We start from the raw sequence: 22,979 nt of genomic DNA, 5'->3' as shown, positions 1-22,979 counted from the left end.
TCTCCCCTCCCTACCCCTCTCTCTCCCCTCCCTACCCCTCCCTACCCCTCTCTCTCCCCTCCCTACCCCCTCTCTCCCCTCCCTACCCCCTCTCTCCCCTCCCTACCCCTCTCTCTCCCCTCCCTACCCCTCCCTACCCCTCTCTCCCCCCTCCCTACCCCTCTCTCTCTCCTGTCTCCCCCTCTATCTCCCCTCCCTACCCCCTCCTTCTACCCTCTCTCCCTCATGTCTTCTCTTCACTGTACTCCGTATCCTCCCATATTCACACAGACGTTTGCCTGCACACCAGCACAAATCTAGCTATGTATGTATATTATTTACCGTACAGACAGACTACTCACTATGATATTTGGTGCAGGTAACTGCATTAGTGTATGCAAACAACTATATTCATGTATATGCATAAAACAATTTTATTTTTGCCAAGGGGATTTAGTGGAGAAGGCTCTCTCCAAGCTCAAATGAAATGTTATTGGTCACATACACGTGTTTAGCAGATGTTATTGCGGGTGTAGCAAAATGCTTGTGTTTCTAGCTCCAACAGTGCAGTAATATCTATCAATTAATAGCTAACAATGTCACAACAATACAGTATATTGACCATATATTACCTTAGTTATGTGCGCTCTGATTGTTGGGGCGGGAGTGTGCGTCTGTGCATATGTGTGTGTGTGTGTTTGGGGAGATAAGAGTGTCTGCTAAATGACAACCATGTGTGTGTTTTATGTATGTGTGCATGTTGTTCTGGTAGGTCTTATAGCTGCAGGGACACCTCCCTCTAGGTTCCATGTCAGCTCAGATCACTCCCCAACCAGTAATGGCTCTGCTCCTCTTATTCAACACACTCTCTTCTCCTAATGAGCAACAATGGACTGATGTTTACCCTTCAGATTTCTGCAAGCTCCTTTAGAGAGTTCTGTTGAATCTGTGTCTGTGTGGGTTGTGCAGTATACACTGTGTGTGTGCGTGTGTGTGCGTGTGTGTGTGCGTGTGTGCGCATACGATTGTATGTGTCTTTAAAAACATTTCATGCGCAGAGAACCAAACTCACCTGCACTGAATAATTGATCTGTAAAATCTAGGGCACATAAATGGTTTAAATGCAAGGCAGCTGCTGTAAGCATGCATCTATTAAAGCAGCAAGCAGCCAGGTTCTTTATTAAGACCAGGGAATCATGTGTGGCAGGGATGACATGGGTAGGCAGGGATGACATGGGTAGGTAGGGATGACATGGGTAGGTAGGGATGACATGGGTAGGCAGGGATGACATGGGTAGGTAGGGATGACATGGGTAGGTAGGGATGACATGGGTAGGCAGGGATGACATGGGTAGGTAGGGATGACATGGGTAGGTAGGGATGACATGGGTAGGCTGGGATGACATGGGTAGGTAGGGATGACATGGGTAGGTAGGGATGACATGGGTAGGTAGGGATGACATGGGTAGGCAGGGATGACATGGGTAGGATGGGATGACATGGGTAGGCAGGGATGACATGGGTAGGCTGGGATGACATGGGTAGGCTGGGATGACATGGGTAGGTGGGGATGACATGGGTAGGTAGGGATGACATGGGTAGGTAGGGATGACATGGGTAGGTAGGGATGACATGGGTAGGTAGGGATGACATGGGTAGGCAGGGATGACATGGGTAGGTAGGGATGACATGGGTAGGTAGGGATGACATGGGTAGGCAGGGATGACATGGGTAGGTAGGGATGACATGGGTAGGTAGGGATGACATGGGTAGGCAGGGATGACATGGGTAGGTAGGGATGACATGGGTAGGTAGGGATGACATGGGTAGGCTGGGATGACATGGGTAGGTAGGGATGACATGGGTAGGTAGGGATGACATGGGTAGGTAGGGATGACATGGGTAGGCAGGGATGACATGGGTAGGATGGGATGACATGGGTAGGCAGGGATGACATGGGTAGGCTGGGATGACATGGGTAGGCTGGGATGACATGGGTAGGTAGGGATGACATGGCTAGGTAGGGATGACATGGGTAGGTAGGGATGACATGGGTAGGCTGGGATGACATGGGTAAGTAGGGATGACATGGGTAGGTAGGGATGACATGGGTAGGCAGGGATGACATGGGTAGGTAGGGATGACATGGGTAGGTCGGGATGACATGGGTAGGTCGGGATGACATGGGTAGGTCGGGATGACATGGGTAGGTAGGGATGACATGGGTAGGCTGGGATGACATGGGTAGGTAGGGAATCATGTGTGGCAGGGATGACATGGGTAGGCAGGGATGACATGGGTAGGTAGGGATGACATGGGTAGGTAGGGATGACATGGGTAGGCAGGGATGACATGGGTAGGTAGGGATGACATGGGTAGGTAGGGATGACATGGGTAGGCAGGGATGACATGGGTAGGTAGGGATGACATGGGTAGGTAGGGATGACATGGGTAGGCAGGGATGACATGGGTAGGTAGGGATGACATGGGTAGGTAGGGATGACATGGGTAGGCTGGGATGACATGGGTAGGTAGGGATGACATGGGTAGGTAGGGATGACATGGGTAGGTAGGGATGACATGGGTAGGCAGGGATGACATGGGTAGGATGGGATGACATGGGTAGGCAGGGATGACATGGGTAGGCTGGGATGACATGGGTAGGCTGGGATGACATGGGTAGGTGGGGATGACATGGGTAGGTAGGGATGACATGGGTAGGTAGGGATGACATGGGTAGGTAGGGATGACATGGGTAGGTAGGGGATGACATGGGTAGGCAGGGATGACATGGGTAGGTAGGGATGACATGGGTAGGTAGGGATGACATGGGTAGGCAGGGATGACATGGGTAGGTAGGGATGACATGGGTAGGTAGGGATGACATGGGTAGGCAGGGATGACATGGGTAGGTAGGGATGACATGGGTAGGTAGGGATGACATGGGTAGGCTGGGATGACATGGGTAGGTAGGGATGACATGGGTAGGTAGGGATGACATGGGTAGGTAGGGATGACATGGGTAGGCAGGGATGACATGGGTAGGATGGGATGACATGGGTAGGCAGGGATGACATGGGTAGGCTGGGATGACATGGGTAGGCTGGGATGACATGGGTAGGTAGGGATGACATGGCTAGGTAGGGATGACATGGGTAGGTAGGGATGACATGGGTAGGCTGGGATGACATGGGTAAGTAGGGATGACATGGGTAGGTAGGGATGACATGGGTAGGTAGGGATGACATGGGTAGGTAGGGATGACATGGGTAGGTCGGGATGACATGGGTAGGTCGGGATGACATGGGTAGGTCGGGATGACATGGGTAGGTGGGATGACATGGGTAGGTAGGGATGACATGGGTAGGTAGGGATGACATGGGTAGGTAGGGATGACATGGGTAGGCAGGGATGACATGGGTAGGTAGGGATGACATGGGTAGGTAGGGATGACATGGGTAGGTAGGGATGACATGGGTAGGTAGGGATGACATGGGTAGGCTGGGATGACATGGGTAGGCTGGGATGACATGGGTAGGTAGGGATGACATGGGTAGGGATAGGGTTGACATGGGTAGGCTGGGATGACATGGGTAGGTAGGGATGACATGGGTAGGTAGGGATGACATGGGTAGGTAGGGATGACATGGGTAGGTAGGGATGACATGGGTAGGCTGGGATGACATGGGTAGGTAGGGATGGCATGGGTAGGTTGGGATGACATGGGTAGGCTGGGATGACATGGGTAGGTAGGGATGACATGGGTAGGTAGGGATGACATGGGTAGGCTGGGATGACAAGGGTAGGTAGGGTTAACATGGGTAGGTAGGGATGACATGGGTAGGCAGGGATGACATGGGTAGGCTGGGATGACATGGGTAGGTGGGGATGACATGGGTAGGTCGGGATGACATGGGTAGGTAGGGATGACATGGCTAGGTAGGGATGACATGGGTAGGTAGGGATGACATGGGTAGGTAGGGATGACATGGGTAGGTAGGGATGACATGGGTAGGTGGGGATGACATGGGTAGGTAGGGATGACATGGGTAGGTAGGGATGACATGGGTAGGTAGGGATGACATGGGTAGGTAGGGATGACATGGGTAGGTAGGGAGACATGGGTAGGTAGGGAGACATGGGTAGGTGGGGATGACATGGGTAGGTAGGGATGACATGGGTAGGTAGGGATGACATGGGTAGGTAGGGATGACATGGGTAGGTAGGGAGACATGGGTAGGTAGGGAGACATGGGTAGGTAGGGATGACATGGGTAGGTAGGGATGACATGGGTAGGTAGGGATGACATGGGTAGGTAGGGATGACATGGGTAGGTAGGGATGACATGGGTAGGTAGGGATGACATGGGTAGGTAGGGATGACATGGGTAGGCTGGGATGACATGGGTAGGTAGGGATGACATGGGTAGGTAGGGATGACATGGGTAGGTAGGGATGACATGGGTAGGCTGGGATGACATGGGTAGGTAGGGATGGCATGGGTAGGTAGGGATGACATGGGTAGGCTGGGATGACATGGGTAGGTAGGGATGACATGGGTAGGTAGGGATGACATGGGTAGGCTGGGATGATATGGGTAGGTAGGGATGACATGGGTAGGTAGGGTTAACATGGGTAGGTAGGGATGACATGGGTAGGCAGGGATGACATGGGTAGGCTGGGATGACATGGGTAGGTGGGGATGACATGGGTAGGTCGGGATGACATGGGTAGGTAGGGATGACATGGCTAGGTAGGGATGACATGGGTAGGTAGGGATGACATGGGTAGGTAGGGATGACATGGGTAGGTAGGGAGACATGGGTAGGTAGGGATGACATGGGTAGGTAGGGATGACATGGGTAGGTAGGGATGACATGGGTAGGTAGGGAGACATGGGTAGGTAGGGATGACATGGGTAGGTAGGGATGACATGGGTAGGCTGGGATGACATGGGTAGGTAGGGATGGCATGGGTAGGTAGGATGACATGGGTAGGCTGGGATGACATGGGTAGGTAGGGATGACATGGGTAGGTAGGGATGACATGGGTAGGCTGGGATGACAAGGGTAGGTAGGGTTAACATGGGTAGGTAGGGATGACATGGGTAGGCAGGGATGACATGGGTAGGCTGGGATGACATGGGTAGGTGGGGATGACATGGGTAGGTCGGGATGACATGGGTAGGTAGGGATGACATGGCTAGGTAGGGATGACATGGGTAGGTAGGGATGACATGGGTAGGTAGGGATGACATGGGTAGGTAGGGATGACATGGGTAGGGTAGGGGGATGACATGGGTAGGTAGGGATGACATGGGTAGGTAGGGATGACATGGGTAGGTAGGGATGACATGGGTAGGGAGACATGGGTAGGTAGGGATCACATGGGTAGGTAGGGATGACATGGGTAGGTAGGGATGACATGGGTAGGTAGGGATGACATGGGTAGGTAGGGATGACATGGGTAGGTAGGGATGACATGGGTAGGTAGGGATGACATGGGTAGGAAGGAATGAAGCGAGCTGGAAAATGATCTCCTTCAGCTCAAGGATGTGTGGCTTGAGTCCTTTGACCTGATTCGTGGTGAGAAACGCACACATCAAGTTCTAAATCATTCATCTAAAAAGCTTTTACTGACCGTTCATTCAGATAGAGGAGAGACCAGGATGTCCAGTGTTAGTCAAGGACGTTCATTCAGATAGAGGAGAGACCAGGATGTCCAGTGTTAGTCAAGGACGTTCATTCAGATAGAGGAGAGACCAGGATGTCCAGTGTTAGTCAAGGACGTTCATTCAGATAGAGGAGAGACCAGGATGTCCAGTGTTAGTCAAGGACGTTCATTCAGATAGAGGAGAGACCAGGATGTCCAGTGTTAGTCAAGGACATTCATTCAGATAGAGGAGAGACCAGGATGTCCAGTGTTAGTCAAGGACGTTCATCTCCACATAACAAAAATAGATGGACTGGATTTAATTGACTAGAGAGACACAAGAGATTGGGATAATTAATAGGAAGCACCAGCCATAGAGAGAGTTGGGCCAGGTTTTACAACGGTTGCCATGTTAAGGCCTTTATTCAAAACATTTAGGTGACGTAACGATACGAGAGCGCCTCCCTATTCCCTATGAAATGACCCGCTGTAAAACAAGCAAAACAGAGCTGCGAATTTAACAGATGTTTTTATTGATTTGCATCTGTCTGTATTGTTGCATATTGTTACATATTACTACACCATTGGAGCTAGGAACACAAGCATTTCACTACACCTGCAATAACATCTGCAAAATATGTGCATTTCACCAATACAAAGTGATTTGATTGGGGATAATGTGTCTCCAAGTCTGTACTGTGTTGTGGTGTCAACAAACTGCATATCTGCTTTCACAGGACACCTTCATAGGTTTAGAAAACTATCAGAAATAAACAGCACATCGCGGAAGCATCAAATATCACTTAGCAATGGAGAACTCTCCCAACTCTCTATGTGACTCTGGGAAACATATGATTTAGGTGTTGTGTGTAGGTGGAGGATGGTAGAACCTGTAGAAGTCACAGCATGCTGTAGAGGGGGTTGGTGTGAAGTGATTGTGTAAAGGTTGCGTAATGTTTCACGGAACACTCGCTAACACAAATTGCTCTTTTTACCCCTCAGTAACCAAGTAACAACTCACTAACCAATCAGGGATCCGGGCTGGGCATTAATGTGTGTCGTATGTAACATATTCATGTTAGTGGAGACATTGTTTATTCATCGAGTAAATTGCTCACAGGCCAGTCACATTATGCTTTGTATTCAAGCTGACTGGTCTATGGGCCGGAAACAAGCTTAAAGCTACAGCGGGGAATGGTCAACAACCCTGTTTCCACATATTAGAACCAGGGCCCAGTCTATTTCCTGGTCAGGTCACATGGTCAGAAAACAACTCCCAAGCCCTAGTTATAATGATGGTGCAAGTGCAGAGTCCTGTATCCATATCTGTCTGGGTCTGAAACCAGTCTGTGCTGCTGTTATTCAAGGGGTGGGCTGAATGACAGTGCAGACATGAGGAGCAATGAAATGGACTAGAGCAGTGTCTCCTAAACTCAGTCCTGGGGCACCCTGGGGGCACATTTGGGTTTTTCCCTAGCACTACACAGCTGATTAAAATAATGAACTCATCATCAAGCTTTGATTATTTGAATCAGCTGTGTAGTGCTAGGGCAAAAGCCAAAATGTGCCCCCCCAGAACCGAGTTTGGGAAACGCTGAACTAGAGGAGACCGTCTCCCTGGCCTGTTCCACCACCATAGAAAAATAATGAATAGAACATATTGGAACCTCCAATCTTGGCAATTTGTCTGGTGACCTATTTCTACATTCTACATTCATTCTAGTCATTTAGCAGACACTCTTATCCAGAGTAACATACAGTAGTGGGTCTACACGTTTTCATATTTGTTGGTACTGGTCCTCCCTGGCGTTGCAAATGCCATGCTCTACCAACTGAGCCACACGAGACCCAACCATGTGACTCTCTACAGAGACCAAGCTACTGCTATGCCATCAACCCACTCCCAACACTGAAACACAATTATCAGTGTTCACAGTGCTCACTAGTGGAGGGACGCAATATGGGAATTAAATTACACATTCCCTGTATCACTTTGCAGGAAATGCATGAACTACATACAGTAGCAGTCAAAAGTCTGGACACACCTACTCATTCTAATGTTTTTTCTTTATTTTTAATATTTTCTACATTGTAGAATAATATTGAAGACATCAAAACTATGAAATAACACATATGGAATCATGTAGTAACCCCCCAAAAAAGTGTTAATCAAATCAAAATATTATTTAGATTCTTCAAAGTAGCCACCCTTTGCCTTGATGACAGCTTTGCACACTCTTGGCATTCTCTCAACCAGCTTCATGAGGTAGTCACCTGGAATGCATTTCAATTAACAGGTGTGCCTTGTTAAAAGTTCATTTGTGGAATTTCTTTCCTTCTTAATGCGTTTGAGACAATCAGTTGTGTTGTGACAAGGTATGGGTGGAATACAGAAGAGAGCCCTATTTGGTAAAAGACCAAAGACATATTATGGCAAGAACAGCTCAAATAAGCAAAGTGAAACGACAGTCAATCATTACTTTAAGACATGGAGGTCAGTCAATCTGAAACATTTCAATAACTTTGAACGTTTTGTCAAGTGCAGTCGCAAAAATCATCAAGCGCTATGATGAAACTGGCTCTCATGAGGACCGCCACAGGAAAGGAAGACCCTGAGTTACCTCTGCTGCAGAGGATAAGTTCATTAGAGTTAACTGCACCTCAGTTTGCAGCCCAAATAAATGCTTCACAGAGTTCAAGTAACAGACACGTTTCAACATCAACTGTTCAGAGGAGACTGCATGAATCAGGCCTTCATGGTCGAATTGCTGCAAAGAAACCACTACTAAAGGACACCAATAAGAAGAAGAGACTTGCTTGGGCCAAGAAACACAAGTAACGGACATTAGACTGGTGGAAATCTTTCATTTGGTCTGAGGAGTCAAAATTTTAGATTTTTGATCCCAACTGCTGTGTCTTTGTGAGACACAGAGTAGATGAACGAATGATCTCCACATGTGTATTTCCCACCGTGAACCATGGAGGAGGACGTGTGATGGAGCTTTGCTGGTGACACTGTGATTTATTTAGAATTCAAGGCACACTTAACCAGCATGGCTACCACAGCATTCTGCAGCGATACGCCATCCCATCTGGTTTAAGCTTAGTGGGACTGTCATTTGTTTTTCAACAGGACAACGACCCAACACACCTCCAGGATATGTAAGGGCTATTTGACCAAGAAGGAGAGTGATTGAGTGCTGCATCAGATGGCCTGGCCTCCACAATCACCTGACCTCAACCCAATTGATATGGTTTGGGGTGAGAGTGACGGAAAAGCATCCAACAAGTGCTCAGCATATGTGGGAACTCCTTCAAGACTGTTTGGAAAACATTCCTCATGAAGCTGGTTGAGAGAATGCCAAGAGTGTGCAAAGCTGTCATCAAGGGTGGCTACTTTGTGTAATGAACACGAGGGGAGACAGAGAGCTGGTTTCAAGCGCAGCAGGTGTTTATTTGTAAAGGACCACAGGAGGAGGCAGGCAGAAGGTCATACACAGGAGGAGGCAGGCAGCTGGGTCCAGAGGCAGGCAGAAGGTCATACACAGGAGGAGGCAGGTAGCTGGGTCCAGGGGCAGGCAGAAGGTCATACACAGGAGGAGGCAGGCAGCTGGGTCCAGGGGCAGGCAGAAGGTCATACACAGGAGGAGACAGGTAGCTGGGTCATAGAAGGCAGGTAGCTGGTTCCAGGGGCAGGCAGAAGGTCATACACAGGAGGAGGCAGGTAGCTGGGTCCAGGGGCAGGCAGAAGGTCATACACAGGAGGAGGCAGGCAGCTGGGTCCAGAGGCAGGCAGAAGGTCATACACAGGAGGAGGCAGGTAGCTGGGTCCAGGGGCAGGCAGAAGGTCATACACAGGAGGAGGCAGGTAGCTGGTTCCAGGGGCAGGCAGAAGGTCATACACAGGAGGAGGCAGGTAGCTGGTTCCAGGGGCAGGCAGAAGGTCATACACAGGAGGAGGCAGGCAGCTGGTTCCAGGGGCAGGCAGAAGGTCATACACAGGAGGAGGCAGGTAGCTGGTTCCAGGGGCAGGCAGAAGGTCATACACAGGAGGAGGCAGGTAGCTGGGTCCAGGGGCAGGCAGAAGGTCATACACAGGAGGAGGCAGGTAGCTGGGTCCAGGGGCAGGCAGAAGGTCATACACAGGGGTCCAAAAGGGCAACAGTACAGGCAGGGAAAAGGCTAGTAACGTAGTTCGGGAGATCAGGTAATAGGTTGATAACAGGAAATCCGATAAAAGGCTAAAGTACAGGCAGGGAACAGGCAAAAGGCGTTGTTAGTGAGGCAGGCAAAAACTATCATACACAGGAGAAGTAACTCACGGGAAAACCAGAGCTCTGAACGTGTGTCACAAAACAAACAATACCTCACAATGATGGGGTGCAAAGAACTGAACTAGTGTGTGATAATGACATACAGGTGTGTGACAGGTGATCAGAATTCAGGTGATTGGGATCTGGAGAGAGATATTCGTTCAGGGGATCTATGTGTTTGAGATTGTGAGTTGGAAGCAGACGTTATACTTTGAAGAATCTAAAATATAATATATATTTTGATTTGTTTAACACATTTTTGGTGACTACATGATTCCACATGTGTTATTTCATAGTTTTGATGTCTTCACTATTATTCTATAATGTGGAAAATAGTGTCAAACATTTGACTGGTACTGTATATCTACACGGTAGATGATTTATATGGGTTGGGCCAAGCCATTAGTTTAGATTGGCCGGTTGCAGTGCGATACCGCCACAGGGAACGCAATTTGTTTAAATCATTTAGCTTCATACTGTCATGATAAATGAATGTAGTTGGTAGCTGATAGCCTCGCTTCATCCTTAGAGCTTTGGGCCAGTTGAGTTTTGCAACTGCCCTCTCACACACTACATTACCCGGTAGGCAGTGTGAAGCTAGGTGTGGAGCTAAAGCCTATACCTCGGACAATGTGGCTGTGAATATAATATGAAAATACAATTAGCATCTACAAGACATCCATTATTGTGTTAATTAAATTTCAGGTATGAACAGCTGTGGTTGGCTCAGAATGCTCGCCTGTTTCTGCCTCACTGCACCTTTAAATTCCGTCTTAATAACTAACGGCCTTTGCTTTATTCATCTACACCGTCTCACACAAATCCTCCCCTTCATTCCCTACATGCTCCATATGGCGACTGGCTTGTTTATGTTTTTAGAGCCTCTGCTTCCTCAACTTGAAAAATGCTGCCATCAATTTTGTCGCCATCTCTCCCTTCTCTCTCTCTCTCTCTTTCGCTCCCTCATGTTTTCTCTCTCTCTCTTTGTTTGTGCATCGAGACGCAGAGCTCTCATTGTGATCTTCATCAGGCCAGTCGCCGGTACCTCCAGTTCAGCTAAGGAGACCTCTCTCTGTCGTAGCTGTCTACCTGTGTGGCTGTCTACAATACATTCCTCTATCATCCTTCCCTCCCTGCCTCTCTCACTCTCTCCATCTCCCGTTCCCTTTCTCTTTTTCTGTCCATTCCTCTCTGACGCTCCTTACTCCAGATAGTGACTCTAAAAGGACATTTTATTGGCACAGCAGCCTCATAGTTTCACCAATGTGCTCCAGTATCAAACAGTTGTCATATAAAAAGCACTTAACAGACACAAACATCAATAATGAACCATTCATGCTCATCCGTGTAGCGCTGACGGTTCTTGGCAGAGAGCAGTGTGCCTGTCTGTCCTCCGGGCTGTCTGTCCTCCGGGCCTGTCTGTCCTCCGGGCCTGTCTGTCCTCCGGGCTGTCTGTCCTCTGTGCCTGTCTGTCCTCCGGCCTGTCTGTCCTCCGGGCCTGTCTGTCCTCCGGGCTGTCTGTCCCCCGGGCCAGTTCTCTGTAGTAGCGCCAGCCACGGTGGACAGTAATTGAAAACTCTGGGCATCCTTATGGGATCCTGTGCGTTCTGATCACTGGGACCTAATTGACGCCAGTGTGCTTGCATGTGACGAGAGCACTGATCGTGGCCCATACACTGGACGACATCATACCACGCCAATCAATCAGTTCCTTTACCATGCACTCCCAATCTGATCCTTAAGACATGAGAGAGGGAGGACACTAAAAGGTTCTCTTTAGTGAATGTCAATTCACTGAAGCCTCCCATTCCTTCTTATCCACTATCTAGTCCAATCACTTTAACATCATGAATGTGCTGACTTCCAAGTATTACATTTATCTATCCTCAAGCATAAGATGCTGGGTGAAAATAACAGCAATTATTGAAACGACCACTAGGTGAAAAAATTCACCTACACAAGGTCTTATCAAAGCAGACCATGACGGAGCTCCACAGGGTGTTAATTATATACAGAGCCTTTCTTTCCCTCCATGTTTTTCAGCTGACGCTCTACAGCTAACAATGAGCCTGTTCAATCAATAGCTTAGTTTATTGCTTTGCCATTATTAGTGGTCCAACACACTGTGTATCTATGACCATGACTGTAAACACCTTTAGGGAGGAAATCAGGCTACAGCGTTATTTATGGTCAGGCAATAGAAGGGGACGCTTATCAAGGGTCCTTGGAGAGAAACAGGAAATTGAGTTTGTCCTGTGTAATGGTAGGTAGAGAGACAGGCATACCGATCCCTTCCTATTAGCAGAGATTTGTTATTCATGAGGGCAAATTTAGTGTGAACTATGTTTCATTGATATTCTACACAGTCACTTCTCACTGTCTAGGGACCAGAACCATTTTATTTTCTTCATTTATTTATCTATTTCCCCTTCGTTGACGGCTAGGAATAAAGGGACCGGGTTACCGCTGGGTCACAGGGTCAACCGTCAGGACCAATAGCGGGCTGTTAAATCATTCTCCCCTGTAACGAGCTATTAACAGCATCTGTCATCAGCAACCAGGGAGAGAGACGGGCCTGGATGGGTTGGTAGGAAGAGACACCGGTCCTAGTAGGGTGGGGAGATAGAGAGAGAGACAAGCTCTAGGATGGTGGGGAGAGAGACAGGCCTTGGGAGGGTGGGGAGAGAGAGAGAGACAAGATTTAGGAGGGTAGGGAGAGACACGCCGGTCCTGGGAGGGTGGGGAGAGAGACAGGCTCTAGGAGGGTGGGGAGAGAGACAGGCCCTGGGAGGGTGTGGAGATAGACGGGCCCTGGGAAGGTGGGGAGAGAGATGGGCCCTGGGAAGGTGGGGAGAGAGATGGGCCCTGGGAGAGTGGGGAGAGAGACGGGCCCTGTGAGAGAGACCCCTGGGAGGGTGGGGAGAGAGACGGGCCCTGGGAGAGTGGGGAGAGAGACGGGCCCTGGGAGGGTGGGGAGAGAGGGCCCTGGGAGGGTGGGGAGAGAGGGCCCTGGGAGGGTGGGGAGAGAGACGGGCCCTGGGAGGGTGGGGAGAGAGACGGGCCCTGGGAGGGTGGGGAGAGAGACGGGCCCTGGGAGGGGGGAGAGAGACGGGCCCTGGGAGGGTGGGGAGAGAGACGGGCCCTGGGAGGGTGGGGAGAGAGACGGGCCCTGGGAGGGTGGGGAGAGAGACGGGCCCTGGGAGAGTGGGGAGAGAGACGGGCCCTGGGAGGGTGGGGAGAGAGACGGGCCCTGGGAGGTTGGGGAGGATAGGTGAGGGTTGGTGGGGGGTAGAGGGAGGGAGTGATGAGAGTCGTCACCAGAAATAGCTGTGGTGCTACATTTCCAGAAACACATTATCTCTCTTTCAGAACCTCTTTTATTCCGCTGCGTTCCAATAGGCATTATTGGCATATCTACACTTGTGTGTCCACAGGTACTTATATAATACAACTTAGGCTGAATGGCTCATTGTGTGAGCAAACAATGCCATTATCATAATGACACACATTCATTTCCTGCATTTTTATTTGATGACGGCTGTACTGCACCATCTTATTTAGCTCTTCTCTGTTTAAATCAATCTGTCTGTCTCTCCTAACCAACATCTGTCAACTCTGACTATATCCACATGATCTGTCTAAGTCATTCCTAGAAAACCTTTTCTGTATGCCTGTTGTGTGTGACTGCATGCATGTGCGTGTGTATACGTGTGTCTGCCTGTTGTGTGTGACTGCATGCATGTGCGTGTGTATACGTGTGTCTGCCTGTTGTGTGTGACTGCATGCATTTGCGTGTGTATACGTGTGTCTGCCTGTTGTGTGTGACTGCATGCATTTGCGTGTGTATACGTGTGTCTGCCTGTTGTGTGTGACTGCATGCATGTGCGTGTGTATACGTGTGTCTGCCTGTTGTGTGTGACTGCATGCATGTGCGTGTGTATACGTGTGTCTGCATGTTGTGTGTGACTGCATGCATGTGCGTGTGTATACGTGTGTCTGCATGTTGTGTGTGACTGCATGCATGTGCGTGTGTATACGTGTGTCTGCATGTTGTGTATCCACAATGGCTCAGGGGGTGATAAGATTGGTTAAGTGGCAGGTGCGAAGCGCCAGGTCTCTAGTGGCAATAGTCTAGCTGGTGCCAGCTGCGGAGGAGACAGCCGTCGCGCCATGCCACTGTGCCACAGCATGCCGCCATGCCCTGAGTGGAGCTGAAAGTAGATCGAGGGTGGAGCTCACACATTCCCTCCCTTCTCTCACACCAGAGACAAAGAGACACAGACAAGCTTAGTGGTTATTTTAAGCAGCTCCATGGCATCTACATCAACAGCTCCCGTGTCTCTCTGCTACAGGAGAGGAGGGATGCTAAACAGGAACAGATCCTGGTCCAAGGGGAGGTTGTGAACGGAGAGGACAGGTGATATAATGTTAAGACCCTCTACTGCACTGTTCCTTTCTCTCTATCTGAGGCACTGATAAGGAATTGATAAGATGGTAGAAGCAGTCATTTAAGGGAACATATTCATCTGAGTAAAGAATCAATTACTGGCTTCTGACATGCTGGGGAAGACAGAGGAGATACGGGAGGGGGAATCTTTATGTAGGAAACTTGATTAGCATCTGGGCCACTGATTCAAATTGTTTCCCTATCTAAGTAGGATCTCCCCCTCTCTCTCCCGTCCCCCTCTCGTGCTTTCTCTCGCTCCAGTGTCATGGCTGATGCTGATACTTAGTTCTATGACATGCGTGAAGCAAAATGGAAATAAAGATAGCACAAGGCCTGGGAAAGTATAATATAATCACAGGCCTTATTGTGACGGCAGCTCTGAGAGGTGAAAGGAAGAGGCATTGAATGGATAATGAAATAGATAAGGAAACCATTCTACCTGAGCCATTCAATGACTCATAGCTTGAACATGGTTTTTCTTAAATAAATGGCATCCAAAAAGCAGTATAGTCCACACAAAGTGGAGCAGGGTGAAACTATGACATAAACAGTGCTGTTTGTGGTAGGAGATCAATGCCAATAATGTATATGTACATGAAAATCCATCAGTATACATTATAATGGAAAAAGGCCAAAGTACAGTATACATTGGTAAATAGAAAAGATGTCAAAATTATGAATGTAAAGCTGTTTTTTAAATAGGCTGCATTGTGATACATTGAAATATTCCTCAAACAGGGTGATGCATTTACTCTCTCTGAGTCTGTGTATTTGTTTGATATATCCTTATTTATTTCCCAGGAGCAATGCAGCATGTCTCCTCTCATTCAGTCAAAGAGCAAGTGTCATGCTCAATACATCTCCATGTAAATATTATAGTGAAAAAGGAAATTGGGGAGGGAGAGAAATAGACAAACAGAAAAAGAGTGGCATGTAAAGTGGAAGTCAAAGACCACTATTTGATTGGGACGTTTCCTCTCACAACAATGTAAGTCGTTTTTTCTGTACTTGTGACTGAAATATCAAGTTCCATTTTGTAATCATCTTGTTTTCCTCCTAGACATTTCTCTTGGCTTTGTGAAAGGTACAAGTATAGTGCTTTACTGGTAGGCCAACAGTATGAGTGAGGGGATTCGTGCCCCAATGCAGTGAACCATCAAACGTGTCCTGACTCTGATGCCACTCTGCTGCAAGGGCAGAGAGGGCAGTGGCTGTGCCATGTCCTCTGACCAAAATGCATAGTCCTTTCCCCTCCGGCACGATGGCACCAAATGCACCTGTACACAACACATGACTATCAAGGACTCTTCCAAATCTGTGACCCCCTTTCTTACAATACACTGTGTTCCACAAAGGATGACAGTGACGAGCGGTGTACTCTGACACTGTTAAACCGTTTTACACACAGTTCTTTAGCCTATTTATTGTTCCCCAATGTTCAACCTTGAGAGGACCTGTATTCGGGAGCATGTTTGCATGGTGGATTGAGAAGATGCACAGTTAGTCAGTTGACAAACGGGATTACAGGACCCGCTCTGGGGAGAGGAGAGGTTTCTGCCCCTGTTCGAGTAGGATGATGCACGGCACACCGCTCCTCTTTTCTACTCCAGACACACTGACAATTACCGCTGAAGGTCAGTGAAGTCAGAAGCTGAATGTCACAGTTTAGACACAGTTTGGGGACGAGGAGGAATATTCAGATAAATATGCTTGTCTATGCTGTCTCCTGTCCTGAAAAATAGTAATTCCCTGCTCCTGAATTCCAGTGTAGCAGCCCTGGGATTAGGTAGCAGCGAGTTAAAAGGCAACAGAAACGTATCGATTAGAGGGAGTGAATCAGAGTGCCATGGTGCCTTGAATAATAAATTGAAGGGGACACAGCCACCGCTTGTCAAATGGGGATTCTCATTACGAGGGGATAGACTCCTGCTTTTCTCCCATTGGTTGATTCCCCCTGTAGATAAGCTGATGGATAAGTCACACCATGGGGCTATGGAAGCGTGTCACCAAACATCAGCAAGTCTGACTGTCTCTGAGAAACTTAACATAAGTTTAAGTGAGCATTCCGCAGCCCATTTATCCCTCACCCCACCTTTTGACAGGTATTTTCTAATCCTTGCTGTAAAGGACTGGTTAATGAGAGGGTATTTATAGCACCAACACACACTCTCTCTCTCTCTGATTATGGTTGTGAGTATAGTAGAGTTGTAGTAAGCTGATGGACAGAGATGAACTGCTTCATCATAATACTATCTCACAGAGATGATTGGAAAACTGAGAACAGTGAAATGTAGTGTGTGCAGGAGGCAGTACATGAACAAAAATGACCCATACTGTAATATAGGTCTAATCAGACTTTTTGAGATACTAGATCCAGCAACCGACTGAAATTCATGTTATTGTTTGGGCTGATCTTGAACAGACTCTAAGAGCAACACAGGCCTCAGTCTGTTACCAACTTAGACACCAGATGATTTGGAGTTGTGGATACCAAGCCAAGAGCGTAATGTCCACACTTGCATTGAGTGGCTCAATAGAAGCAGAACTCCTCAAAGGCCCAATGCCACTCTGTGAAGCCAGAAAATCTATGATAGCAACAGGTCACATGAGTCATCTATCAGGCCAGAATCCATTTTTCTCTCTTATATAGATATATCTGACAGTCTCTCTCTGGTCTGGCCTCCCTACATCATCCCTCATACTGTTTACTCCTGACATGGCTTTCTCCAGATCTCCTTTATCATCCTACCCCCTTGCCCATCCCTTATTCCTCGTCAATATCTCACTCTTTTATCACTTTGATTCCACTTACAGTATTTCTCCTCTCCCCCCAACTCATCTTTCTCCACTTCCTCGAAAATAATATTCCAAAAATCATTCTTCTTTCCTTTCATGTCCCGAAATAGACATCAAAGTCAGACGGCAGATTTTCAATTCAGAATCAAATCCCCAGTCTAAATGTAGCTACCTCCTCTAATTCATTTCTTTCTCTCTGTCCTCTCTCCAGGCTGCGGGCTGGAGTTCCTGCTGGTTCTCTGTGGTCTGGAGCTTTCCTGGTCCTGCCCACACCACTGTATCTGCTACACCGCGCCCAGTACTGTCAGCTGCCAGGCACACAACTTCCTGTCCGTCCCCGAAGGCATTCCCCCGCACAGCGAGCGCATCTTCCTGCAGAACAACAAGATCCACCGGCTGCTGCAGGGCCACTTCAGCCCCACCACGGTCACACTGTGGATCTACTCCAACAACATCACCTACATCGAGCCCTCCACCTTCCACGGCTTCGCCCAGCTGGAGGAGCTGGACCTGGGGGACAACCGTCACCTACGTTCCCTGGCTGCAGACACCTTCCATGGGCTGGGCCGGCTCCATGCTCTGCACCTGTACCGCTGTGGGCTCAGTGCGCTGCCCAGTAACATCTTCCAGGGGCTACGCAACCTGCAGTATCTCTACCTACAGGTACGTTGGCCACTGGGGCTCTATGACACTTTTAGTCAAACAAAACAATGCTGCATTTTACATTTGAAAATACAATATAGAGTTCCAGTCAAAAGTTTGGACACACCTACTGATTCCTGGATTTTTCTTTATTTTTAATATTTTCTACATTGTAGAATAATAGTGAAGACATCACAACTATGAAATAACACATGGAATCATGTTGTAACCAAAAAAGTGTTAAACAGATTCTTCAAAGTAGCCACCCTTTGCCTTGATGACAGCTTTGCACACTCTTGGCATTCTCTCAACCAGCTTCATGAGGTAGTCACCTGGAATGCATTTCAATTAACAGGTGTGCCTTGTTAAAAGTTCATTTGTGGAATTTCTTTCCTTCTTAATGCATTTGTGCCAATCAGTTGTGTTGTGACAAGGCATGGGTGGTATACAGAAGTTAGCCCGATTTGGTAAAATACCAAGTCCATATGATGGCTAAACAGCTCAAATAAGCAAAGAGAAACAACAGTCCATCATTACATTAAGACATGAAGGTCAGTCAATCTTGAAAATTTCCAGAACTTTGTGAGCATAAAAATTCAAGAACAAGTGCGCAAAAAACAGCAATATGATGAAACTGGCTCTCATGAGGACCCCCTCAGGAAAGAAAGACCCAAAGTTACCTCTGCTGCAGAGGATAAGTTCATTAGAGTTAACTGCCCAAATGAATTCAAGTAACAGACACATCTCAACATCAACTGTTTAGAGGAGACTGTGTGAATCAGGCCTTCATGGTCAAATTGCTGCAAAGAAACCACTACTAAAGGACACCAATAAGAAGAAGAGACTTGCTTTGGCCAATAAACACGAGCAATGGACATTAGACCGATGGAAATCTGTTCTTTGGTCGGATGAGTCCAAATTTGAGATTTTTGGTTCCAACCGCCGTGCCGTTGTGAGACGCAGAGTAGGTGAACGGATGATCTCCGCATGTGTGGTTCCCACCATGAAGCATGGAGGAGGAGGTGTGATGTGTGGGGGTGCTTTGATGGTGACACTGTCTGTGATTTATTTAGAATTCAAGGCACACTTAACCAGCATGGCTACCACAGCTTTCTGCAGCAATACACCATCCCATCTGGTTTGCACTTAGTGGGACTATGATTTGTTTTCCATCAGGACAATGACCCAAAACACACCTCCAGGCTGTGTAAGGGCTATTTGACCAAAGAGAGTGATTGAGTGCTGCATCAGATGACCTGGCCTCCACAATCACCCGACCTCAACCCAATTGAGATGGGATGAGTTGGACTGCAGAGTGAAGGAAAAGCAGTCAACAAGTGCTCAGCATATGTGGGAACTCCTTCAAGACTGTTGGAACGGATTCCAGATAAAGCTGTTTGAGAGAATGCCAAGAGTGTGCGAAGCTGTCATCAACGCAAAGGGGGTATATTTTGATTTGTTTAACACTTTTTTGGTTACTACATGATTCCACATGTGTTATTTCATAGTTTTGATGTCTTCACTATTGTTCTACAATGTAGAAAATAGTCCAAATAAAGAAAAGCCCTTGAATGAGTAGGTGAGTCCAAACTTTTGACTGGTACTGTATATACCCAGGGCTGTTAAGCTTTAGTTTCTCTGTCCTACTTTATAGTAGCCACATACCTTATAACCAAACAACATGTTGGTAGGTACAGTGCTACAGAGTACCGGAGGTGTATAACCTCTCCATTTTGCTGTGTTTGGCTGTTCTCAGGATAATCACCTGGAGTTCCTGCAGGATGACATCTTTGTGGACCTCCACAACCTGAGCCACCTATTCCTGCATGGGAACCGTCTGTGGTCGCTGCACCAGAACACCTTCCGGGGGCTGGGGGCCCTGGACCGCCTGCTGCTGCACCACAACCAGCTGCAGTGGGTGGACCGCCTGGCCTTCCACGACCTGCGTCGCCTCACAACCCTCTACCTGTTCAACAACTCACTGACCGAGCTGTCTGGAGACTGCCTGGCACTGCTGCCTGCCCTGGAGTACCTGCGCCTCAACGACAACCCCTGGGAGTGTGATTGCAAGGCCCTGTCGCTGTGGGACTGGCTCAAACGCTTCAGAGGTTCTACTTCGTCCGTAGGCTGTCAGGCTCCGGCCGAGGTGGCTGGGAAGGACCTCAAGCAGCTCCGCAAGGAGGACTTCCCCAACTGCTCTGGTTCTGAGTCCCTGCACCAGAGCAAGACCTGGGCCGGGACTGATAAGGTGTCTCTGAAGAAGGAGCCACACCCGGTGCCACCGCCTCACTCCCACCCCCACCGTCCTCACCACAACGAGTCACCACACTATCCCTCGCCACCCTCGCCTCTGCCCCATCCACCCCCGTCCATAAGCGGGGAGGGCACAGCATCAGAGGGACAACCTGGGGTGGCGCCCCCTCAGAGGCCAGGCCGCGCTCGGAACTGCACCCGCCAGCGTGTCAGGGGAGGCAAGGGGAAAGGGCAGAATGAGGTGCATACCTTAAAGGAGATAGCCGATAAGGAGTATTCCTCGCCCGATTTTGAAGGGGGCAAATATGACCACACGTCCCCGGATGGCACGGTCACGCGGAGGAAGCATAAGTGCCCTCCCCGGACCACTGTTCGCCCCCCTAGTGGGGTGCAACAAGCCACCAATAGGGCCACGTTCTCCCAGCCCTTAATACATCTCAATGCCATAATGGGAGCTTTGTTGCCCATGACCATTGCCCATATTCTCCGCTGACCTAGAGGGAGGGATAGATACTGGCTAAACGACAACAGTGCAGTCCTTAGACCTGCTCTAGCTCCTGCACAACAAGGTCTGTGTGTGTGTGTACTTTGTGTGTGTGGTTGTGTGTGTAAAACATTGTGTAGGGAGCTGTTTAGACTCTGAAATAGACTTTCAAACATCAACATCAAATGTGGGACGGGGATGTGTGAGGGACGGGGATGTGTGAGGGACGGGGATGTGTGAGGGACAGGGAGTGAGGAAAGACGAAAGGAAAACACAGAACACGCTTGCACTGCCACTGTTGCCATTATGTTCTCATTTCCTGTTGTCATTTCCTGTTGTCATTTCCTGTTGTCATTTTCGACTCTGCTGAAGCACAGATAACGAAACTTTTTTGGGGAAAAAAGAGATGGTGAAATGCAGCAATTTAGCTATGAGACAGATAGGCTCTAAGGAAAACGTGTTGAAGCCAGCTTTAATTATCAGTTCACAGTTTGTAAATCCTTATTGAGGGGTGAAACAGAAAACAGATGACGTGGTGAAAGAAACCATCACAGAGGAGTCTAGCCCAATCTTGTGTTTCATATTATTTGCCAAATGTTTTTTATTACATTTATTGCCAATAGCTGCTGCATAGAATTGGGCCACCGAGGAATTCGAGGGTATTGCTCATCAATAGAGATAAGCAGGAAGCTGCCCGGTCATAAATCATAATTCCATATCAGAACAGGAATGTGCAACGCTCACTTCTTAGCAGAAGTAATGGAAAAGTACAGAAACAGCACTGCAAAGAGCAGCACACACACAGACCAGTCAGCTCCAGCTACAGTATGATAACTAGGTCACTTCTGCTCCATGCTCAGGTAACATTGACCCCGAGCTACATATCTAGGTATACATCTTCTGCCTACTTTACAGTATTTCTACAATATTTACATTCTGCTTTATTCATTCCTGCTTCTAAATGTCCTGCCTTTCTACCTGCTCCAGGTCATTTTCTACATGTGCTACTACATATTAAGCTAATATACCCAAGCTGCTAATTATCTGTATGGAGGTGAGTGGGACTGTGGTCCACTCCCATCTCCTTCAAAACCAGTGTCCCCCCACGAGAAGGAAGCTGTGAATATTGATGGATCTGTCTATTTCTTGTCTCAAAATGTTGTTTGTTTGATTTTGCCAAGACGTAAAGAGTACCTAGAGATGGAGCCCTATACAGGGTACAGAGCCTTAGGGGTTAAGGGTCAGATTGGCTATTCTCAGTTTCCCAGTGAGGCTTTGGGCTTCGCTGAACAGAACACTCTTCAGTGTGGGCATCCCCTCCTCATTGAGAACGTGAGGAACATTTATATTGTCCTAATCATTGGACATCAAAGGAAAACAACTGCCCAACAAGACTAGAGAAAAAACAAAAACAATATGTGTACCTTAAATGACTTCTGTAATGAATAAAAGATTATAAGAGGGGAAAATGATTGAATCGAGCATGGCAAACCGTGGAGCGCTCTCTTGGAAGTAATAGAACTGCTAAAATGCCCCTCTACACTGACTGCTGTTCTTGTCAATGGATGTGGGGAACCAAGAGAAAGACAATCACTTCTAAAGTAGCAGGGGGTTTAACAGGACCATGGATAGACAGACAGACAGACTACTGCTGGACTACTATCCCCCTGGACTACAGGAGCTTTTTGCCTCCGGAAAATACAACAATAAGTTGACGATGTTTGTAATAATAATGATGTGAACTGTACCATTAACAATGACAAGAGGACTAACTAACTGCAGTTCTAATATTAATCATTTATTATGAGAATAACAATATGACGTCATCCACAATGAAAACAGGGTTTCTGCTCCCCTGATGAGGGGACAATCTTTCTTTAAATTCATTAACCATTTCATTTTTTTTTGGTTTGCTAAAAGGAACATTTTTATTTCCTTTTTTTTGTTACATCCTGTCAAACCCTTTATCGGATAAAAATGCACAATTCAGTTCCCCCTACTGTTCCCCATCTATCTCCTGTCTTTGCCATGATTGAAGGGTTCAATAAGTCGTTATCAAAGAACAACAGTACAAAATGTTTATAAAGATATTAAAATCTATATCTTCTTATGTTAAAGATGACTGTTTGACTGTGTTTATTTAGTATTCAGACACGGGCTTCCACAAGGCTGTGCAGTAGGCCCTGGAGAAGCTGGGAGTCAGGCTGGATCCTCCCTGGTCTTTCTCTTTATTAGGAATTTAAAGCTGAAATTGCCTCTGTCAGCATGTTTGTCTCTTTCCTCCCTGTTTCCCCCTCAGTATGTGCACTACTTTTCAATCTGTCTCCCCTCATCAGACACTGCTGGCTAAACTGGCTGCTTTCTACAAATAGAGACATCTCCCTGGCTCAACGCTTGGCTTGTATACATATGCA

At 47.8% G+C, this 22,979-nt stretch overlaps 1 protein-coding gene across 1 annotated transcript in view; it reads left to right on the top strand.

Moving 5' to 3' along the window:
• The window catches only part of LOC112266137 (reticulon-4 receptor-like 1), a 228,462-nt gene extending 205,776 nt beyond the window's left edge, over positions 1–22,686 (top strand). The window contains exons 2-3 of the mRNA XM_042296209.1: positions 17,398–17,849; positions 19,585–22,686. Coding sequence (XP_042152143.1) covers positions 17,398–17,849; positions 19,585–20,574 — 1,442 coding nt within the window. The 3' untranslated portion in view covers positions 20,575–22,686. The remainder of the gene's footprint in view (positions 1–17,397; positions 17,850–19,584) is intronic.
• The last annotated feature ends 293 nt before the right edge of the window (positions 22,687–22,979 follow it).

Source organism: Oncorhynchus tshawytscha, linkage group LG13 (assembly GCF_018296145.1).
Source record: "Oncorhynchus tshawytscha isolate Ot180627B linkage group LG13, Otsh_v2.0, whole genome shotgun sequence".
Lineage (NCBI taxonomy): Eukaryota > Metazoa > Chordata > Actinopteri > Salmoniformes > Salmonidae > Oncorhynchus > Oncorhynchus tshawytscha.
This window is presented reverse-complemented; position numbering and strand designations above follow the sequence as displayed.